General features: G+C 39.1%; 1 protein-coding gene across 2 annotated transcripts in view; it reads right to left on the reverse strand.

Annotated features, from left to right (window-relative positions):
- Nucleotides 1-7,350, reverse strand: part of Cd96 (CD96 molecule) — an 89,992-nt gene extending 82,642 nt beyond the window's left edge. The window contains exons 1-2 of one of the 2 annotated variants that reach the window (XM_015478537.2): nt 7,163-7,350; nt 4,519-4,875 (exon numbers count right to left, since the gene is read on the reverse strand). In XM_015478537.2, the coding sequence (XP_015334023.1) occupies nt 4,519-4,875; nt 7,163-7,223 (418 nt within the window). In that variant the 5' untranslated portion in view covers nt 7,224-7,350. The remainder of the gene's footprint in view (nt 1-4,518; nt 4,876-7,162) is intronic. The other variant, XM_015478538.2, reaches the window with a different exon arrangement.
- Between the last annotated feature and the right edge of the window lie 1,003 nt (nt 7,351-8,353).

Below are 8,353 nucleotides of genomic sequence, written 5' to 3' on the forward strand. Positions count from 1 at the left end.
GTATATATATATATATATATATATATATATATATATATATATATATATATCAGCATTCCCTAATGCAATGACCAATTCGCTCATTGTGAATCCTTGCCTCTTCTTTTTATTTCTCATTCCATATATGCAATTCACCACCAAATCCTGTAGGGTGAATCTTCTAAACATATTCCTAATAAGGACATACCTCTCCATCTGTCTCATTGCCACTGTACTCAATGTTAGCAGCATTCTTCCTGGAGATTTCTGCTATTGTCTTTTCATTTGGTCATAAATACACTCTTTTGTGTATTTGACTACAAATACACATTGTCAAATTGCAAGGAAAAAAAGAAATTAAATAAAACAATTGCCTTTCAATATAGTTCCCACTTTTCTTGGAATAAAGACAAATATCCTCACCTGGATCAATCAGGCTCTCCAGCTTCATGTTCAGTTGCCTCCCCCACCATTCCCTTTGCTCCAGCCATAATTTTTTAAAAAATCCCCCACAGCTGACATAACTCCTTACTACCACCGTCTTTGCACAGACTATTCTGTTTACTACCATAAAGTTCTGTGTTCTCCACCTTCACCTGGTTAGCCCTTTTCTTCAGGAAATCTTCCTGATCTCCTGTTATATCCTCTCATACACTGCCTGCATCCTCACTATGAGAATACTCCTCACTGTTGCAATTTGACATTTGTTCACTTATTTGATTGATGTCTTTCTTTTCCTATTGGACTTTGTGATTCTTAAAGACAGGGTCATCCTAGTTCTTTTGCTAATGCTACTGCTTCCAATAACATCATTAACAATCCCTAAAATATTTCATCATAATTATGTAAATTAGAGTCGATTTTTATTCTTATAATTCACCTGATTACTACACATTTTCAAATATTTCTGTGTTAGATTTTTGCAACTATGACCAAAATACTGACAGGAACAACTTTGAGGGGAAAGATTTATGTGGGCTCATAGTTTCAGGGGATTTAACCAAGGTCGGCCGGTTCTGAGGCAGAAATATCATGGTAGAAGAAGGAGGCTCAACTCATGGCATCCTGGAAGGGGAGACAGAAGGAGAGAGAGAGAGAGAGAGAGAGAGAGAGAGAGAGAGAGAGAGAGAGAGAGAAAAGAAGGAGGAGGAGGAGGAGGAGGAGGAGGCGGCGGCAATGACGAAGATGACTGTGACCAGAGGACTACAACAGCCGAGGGGAGGAGGGAGGAAGGGAGGGGAAAGGGGAAGGTGCTGGGTGAAGAAAAATCCTTTAAGAGTTCACCCCCAGTAACCTATTTACTCTAACTAGATCCAACCACCTAGTAGTCCATCCAGCTATCAATTGCTTAATCCATCAACTGGATTAATCCACTGGTGAGGTCAGAGTCCTGGTGATCCATCATTGCCTAAAAGCCCCATGTCTGGATTTTGCTGCATTGGGAACCATGATTTCAACACATAAACTTCTGTGGACATTCCACATCCAAACCACAAAAGCATCAAACTCTTACATTCTGTAGTACTCTAGGATCCAATAGCATTCAAATTCAGGAAATGGCGATTACAACTATCCAAGACTTAACTCAGAGTACTGTGTCTCTTGGAATAACTCAAAACTTCTAACCTAGGAAGAAACCCTGTCAAATGAAAATGAAAAATAAACCAAAGGCCACACTGTTTATTTCCATACCCATTTGTAGTCTCAGCCAACTGAGGCACACATAGGGAAAAAATATTGTGAAAAGAGAAGGGAAGCCCTTCCCAGCTAACCCTTCAGGGGACATGAGAACTGGATGTAGGTGCACACAGCTTTGTGAGCAGACAAGGAAGGATGACTCAGATGAGGGGAGGAAGGAAACAGGAAGAGGCAATTAATCCAATCACCTCTGGTACCTCAACATTTTCATATCTAGATTCTTCTACACCGCTTCAATTTGCATTTGTTTATGCACTTCAAAAGAGTTTGCACTTCATGAGCACTCTGCTTTCCCAACTAGCTTATAGACATGCATATCTCAGAGGAGATTAGGAAGAAAATGGTACAAGTGAGAGGAGGAGAGGAAAGAGAACATAAAAGAATAAAGGGGGAGGATGATGGCAAATGGGTGGCGACTGCCGCCTGTGTTAGGTGCCTTTTTAAGGGTAGCTCCATATGAAGCTTGTCACTCTATGGTGAAAGTTTTTTTTTTCCCCTTATAGTTTGATTTTTTTTCTATTTTTAATTTTTGGTACCCAAATACACCATATCAGAATCATTTCTGCAACACTGAGGCCACTGCTTTTCATTTAATCCAGTGGATCAACAGCAAAGTTACAATAAGATTGGAAATTTTCCAATCACAGAGTGTGTAGATACAGCTCTGACTCTCCAGTGACTTGCAATCTTTGGTAGCTCTAAGTTTAACTCTCTGGGTTGCCCTTTATTTTTAAAAATATGCTTTCCTTAAAGGCAATACCACCCTCCTTTCTGGATACTACCTTTTCCTCATTGCTGTCTTCACTTAGGTTATCCCATATCCTATTTTATATAGAGTACACCTATCCTTGTTACTATTTCTCAAAGGAGTACAGATCAGGAACTCAAATATGCAATAGTATAGTCTACTGGGATAGGCAAAAGATGCACAGTCCAAGTACGAAGCCAAGGTCAATGTGTACTCTTGCTAATGTGTGATGAATGTCCTATTGGAATCCAAGTAGACCAGTATAAAATGAGAAGGAGAAGGCTCCATTCTAATTAGAATTAAGAAAAAAAATTCACTCAGAATTATTATTTCTCTTAATAAAATCTACCATTTACCAGACTCACTTCTAGGCAGCAACTGTGATAAAATCTTTTCATAGATTATTTTACTTAATCTTAAAACAATGGTATCCATGAATGAGGAACTATAATTGCCTGGACTTGTGATGTAAGAAAACAAAAAACTGAGAGACATGAAATAACTTGGCAATGATGATCTGAATAGTAAGTGACACAGCCAATGTTCAAATATAGTCTCCTGACTTCAATGTGTGTGTAGATAAATGTTGATCTGTACAGGACTTCTGTTTTTCTCTATTTCAACCCCACTCACCCACCCACCTGGGTCCTAATTAAACTGAGGTTTTGCTTTGTTTGTTTTTTTTTTTTTTCTCTCAGAAAACAGCAAGAGAACAGGGCATTGTAAGGCAGTAGTTAGTGGAAGCCTGGCCTACAGGTGATCTCTTTCAATATCATGGTCTTGGAGCAGCTAAGAGACAAGGGATGGAGAGGAGATGATAGAGCCTTAACAGTTACTTGTCCTGGAAAGCCCCATGCCTCCTTCAGCATGGTCTGCATGAGTTAATTTTATAGATATTTTTTCTTATATTACCAGGTTATTTTATTCCCGAGTTTAAAGCCTTACATTTCCAGGACATTTTCCATTTGTTGGCTTTTATTTTCATTCTTTTCCATTAGTAGAAATGGAAATCATTTATTTTAGGACTAGGTAATTTAGGGCAGGTGTTATCATAATTTTCCAAATAGGCTCAGAAAATCTACATAACAGACCCTCAGTCAAATTCATTTCTAGCCAGAAAGGAGGTAGAACTTAAACCTAGGATTTCCATTTCCAAATGCAGACCCCTGAAGCATGTATGATGTGAATGAACGCTTTAGGTCCAGTAGCATCCTTAGGCCCTATGCCTGCCCGATAGTAAATATATCGAAAGTCATTTTTACAAATTCTCTTCTAAACTGAGTCTACTTTCTTTGTCTTCCATCCCAGTGACTGGCCCCACCGTGTGGGTATGCATGCTACTCATGTTGCCTTTGTCTTTTATCCACTCTATGACCTAGTCATATCTGTTCTATGCCCAATACATAAAATGTGTAATTTTATTTATATCTACCAACCACTACTATCTGAGACTAGGACGGTCTCCTAACTTGTTCCCATTTTTTCACTTTTGTCCCCTTTTATATCATTCTCATACGGAAGCTAGCATCATCTTTTGATAATACAAATACAATCAAGCCATAAATTCATACCAACCTTTCATTAATACTTCAAAGTACTTCCATGAACAAAACCTTGAACATGGCTAACAAAGTCCAACATGATCTGGTATTTACATTATCTTCAGCCTCATCCATTAATCTCTGCACTGTAGTCTCTCTGGCATTGTACCATGTCCTCCAACAATACTAAGCCCTTCACACAGTTGTTTCCTTTCTCAGGATCACTTATAACTCTTGCCCTTCTTAAACTGTTAATGCCTACTCCTTCTTCAGACTTCAGCTCAGGGGCAAATTCCCTGGCCTCTATCACAGACTCTTCCAAAGAATTGTTGCAGCTCTTATTATTAACACATCGCTGTTGCAATTTTACCTTCATTTATGGAATTATTTGATCCATTTCTGTCTTCCTTGCCAGCCAGTACCTCTTTCTGCTCAACGTTTGCACACTCAGCACTATGCCTAGCATGTGGTCGGGTACACAATGCCTGTTTGTTGAATGAACGCAAGCTGAATATAAGCATAAGCTTCCTTCCCTCTACCAGTCACACTTACCAGGTGCCTGAATGAGAAGGTTATAGGTTTTAGTCCAAATGCCTTCTGGAAAGAGAGTAAAGCTACACTCATACTTTCCACTGAGTGAGGAAGATACATTTCTTAAGAGCAGAGTCCATATCGTTATGTTCTCCGGAATTTGTCTGAAATCCACTACTGACTTGCAGGAATGCTTGTGGGGATAGTGGATGCCATATTGGGGATGATGAAGGGCAATGAGGTCCATCTGATCGCTGACCTTTGACCACTGTGTCTGTACCAACAAGCCTTTCAGCTGTATTTGGCAAGTCATGTTGACATCAGAGCCAGGAACAGCATAAACATCTTCTCCTGCATTAAGTCCCTTTTCCCATACTCCTGAAAAGAAGACATGAGCCATCAGTTTGCATGATTCACATGGAGTGACTCTTAATTAAAACCCCAGCAACTTCAGTAAGGTTGGGCAATAATTCAGGAATTTTCTCCCTGGCTAACTGTGTGTGTTAGTTTTTCATCAATGTGATCAAAATTCTGGACAAGAGTAACCTAGAGGAGTTAAAGTTTATTTTGGCTCATGGTTTCAGAGCATCTGTCCATGGTCAACTGACTCCATTGCTTTGGGCTCTAGGCGAAGCCAAAGTCGTGGCAGAAGCACATGAAGGAAAGCTCATGGCAGCCAGAAAGCAGAGAGGGAGAGAGAAGCTAGGGTCAAAATATAATTCCCAAGGGCACTCCCCCAGAGACCCACCCCCTCAAGCCATGCCATGTCAATACTCAGTAACAACATTCAAATTATTAATTCATCAAATGGGTGAATCCACTGATTATCTTACAGCTCTCATAATCTAATCATTTCACCTCTGAACATTTCTGCATCGCCAGCTTTTTAGGGGACATCTCATATCTAAACCATAATACTGTCTTAGAGACAGAAAACAGCTAGAGAGAGAGAAGCATAGAACTCAATGCGAATTAAGAGTCATTTACTTAAGAAACCATTGATTTATGACTATTTCTTTGTTAGTTTGTCCCAAAACGAATTTAAGTTCTCTGATGACTTGTCGATAAAATTAAGCCTATCTAAAAACTAAAGTGCATCAGCAAATTTAGTGTACAAGTATTCTTACATTTATTAAAATTGACCTTTTGTGGTTATAGACACATATAACACAGAGGTGAAGCTCTACAAAACTGCAAAAATAACTAATATATGTATAGCATTTAAAAATATGCATCTACAACAGACATTTACGGATTAAATCTGTTTAATGCTTTCACATTATAAGGGTGATATGATTAACCCCCTTTTTAAGGAGGAAATGGAAGCACTGAGAGATTAAGTGGTTTTCTCAAAGCCACACACACTAGAAAAAGAACATGAATTCGGTTGGTCTTCTTATAACCTTCATAACCCCCAAACTACTTCCCAAATTCAATCTGACTGGGTAGGCTAAGAAATTTGATTTTCCATATATGAGGATGGAGAAGACCTTCATCTTCATGTAGTTAGGTCTCCTGAAGAGAGATGGGGAGGAGACACCTCAGACTCCACACAGCATAATGTCTAATCAATTCCCTGAAATGCTAGTCATGCAAGAAGATTTTCTCTCCCATCAGTAAACTGACCAAATGGTACAGGGTACTTAAAATTGATTAATATTGGGTCTTTGATTTGACTTGTCTTCAGAAACGTTTGCCTCAGTTTTAAAATTAGCTTGGTATATTGTCACAGAAATAATATATTATTATGACAAGTCCCACTGAAGCTCACAAAGGAAATGATAAAACGATGACAAGCAGCTGAGAAGAAACAAGACTCTCAAAGATAATTGACAAACAGGAATTATTACACTTTTGTGGATACAAAAATTTGGGTAGACAGAGATTAGTACTGTTCAATGTAACTCCTTATGAATAGCATTTAATAGGAGTATGCATCCATCCAATCTGCAGCATTATATTCCAAAGCATCCTTTGATTTAGAAACTCTTAAAATATTCATAGCTATTCCTAAAAAGCACAGTTAATTTGTAAGACACTCAGAGTAACTATAATACCCTCACATTGTGGAATGCAAAACCAATCTTCCTTTCCTCCACTTTTGAATTGGCTTGTTAGTTTCTGGCTGTCACTGTCCTAAGGACTCTGCTTTGTTTCCCAGGGCCATATCTATATGACTCAGTAAAATTCAACATGTGTCCATGTCCAACTCCAAAGACCTTAGTCTTATACCTAAAAGAAAAGAGGTACTTGAGAGATTAAAAAGTAATTGAGCAAAGGTCTCTGAGCATGGATCAGTTCGTGACTTGTCTCTTTTCTTCTTTTTTAGCTTTCTGGCATTGTTCTATCACATAGAGAGCATTTCGTTTCCAAGAAGCACAATTTCCCAATTACTCCAACAATCCTCTTAAGGGGGAAATGGGAGAAATTGAGCCACAGCAGTGGCACCACAAACCACCCGTTCCCTTCATGTTTTCAGTGTTCATGAGGAATCCTTTCTAGACTCTGCATCTCCCTGATAACTGCCACTTAAATACATAACTGAAAACTTCAGTAACGATTTGCCCTTTGATGATCAATTTCAGCAACAGTCACAAGGCATTTTAAATGAACAGAAGCCCCTAAAGCAGCCGATCTGACAAGAAAGGACAAGCAGAAGTCTTACCCCTGACAAACTGTATCTGGATGATGGAGTAGACAGCACAGTATGTCCATTTCTTCTCCATTGTCTCCTGAAGAGCTTACACCAGCTTTTCCTTAACGATCACAGAATCAATTGATGTCTTTAACTAAGCACACTCCAGCCACCCTGTTCGTGCTCATAAACCCCAAATCTACCACAGGCCTGAGTCTGTTTATCACTTGGCAAAACTCCAGGAAATGAAACGTAGACAGGAAAGTAGTGTGGTTCAGGGCCAGGTTTAACCTTCAGCAGAACAATGCTGAAATTGTTCTCTGAAATCACCTTCTTCAGAAGACTTTTCATATCCAAAGATTGTCTCCTTTAGGATCCCTGTCAGTCAAGCTGCTTCTATAATCCAAACAAAGGAAACCATGCAGAGCAGTTCCCAATGCTCTTTTTATACATTTCTTTTCAAGAACACAAAGCCATTAAAAAAAAATGTGAGCTTGGTGTCTTTCATGATAGGTTTTCTGCTTTATCTTAAGGTATATTTTCTTTCTAGAATTGCTCCAGGGTAAAAGTGCAAAGAATTAACATGTTTAATTTTAATAAAATCTGAAAAGTAACAGGGTTTTGTGTCAGCTATAAAAATTTTACTTTTCCTCTTTTTGCAGGGGAATCCACATTTCCTGGGAGGAGAGAAGTGAGGCCTCCTTTTCTGGAATATGCTGCAGGTGCCATAGGGAAGCTAACCACTATGGTTGGAAGCCTTTATTGTTGATGGCAGAAGAGCTTATTTGTGCCTAAACTAGAATCCACACAGAGCAAGACTGTTACAATCGGAATCCACAGGCAGAGACTCTATCACTTCAACCAGCTACCAGGCCTGTTCCATCCCCCCAATTACTTCCATTTACAAAGGATCCCAGTGAGGTTGCAGGGAAGTGACCCCTTGGTAAAATTCTTTGCTTATTCACGAAAGAACATGAAGGCTAGTCCTTGCCAGATACTGTTGTATTTGTTTAATATCTTGGGATCAAATTGGCTGTCTTCACTTTCCAACATTAAGCCCAAGGAGTGGGCTGACATGGACAGTGTAAGTTTAATGAACAGAGAAAAATAGTACAAATTATGCATCTCTGTCTAGCCATATGATTGGTGCAATGTTTGGTGACCCCAATCTCATTACTGGAATATAGGCACCACCTAGCAAGACTTAAAACAGATTAGATG

This window comes from Marmota marmota, unplaced genomic scaffold, assembly GCF_001458135.2.
Source record: "Marmota marmota marmota unplaced genomic scaffold, marMar, whole genome shotgun sequence".
Classification (NCBI taxonomy): domain Eukaryota; kingdom Metazoa; phylum Chordata; class Mammalia; order Rodentia; family Sciuridae; genus Marmota; species Marmota marmota.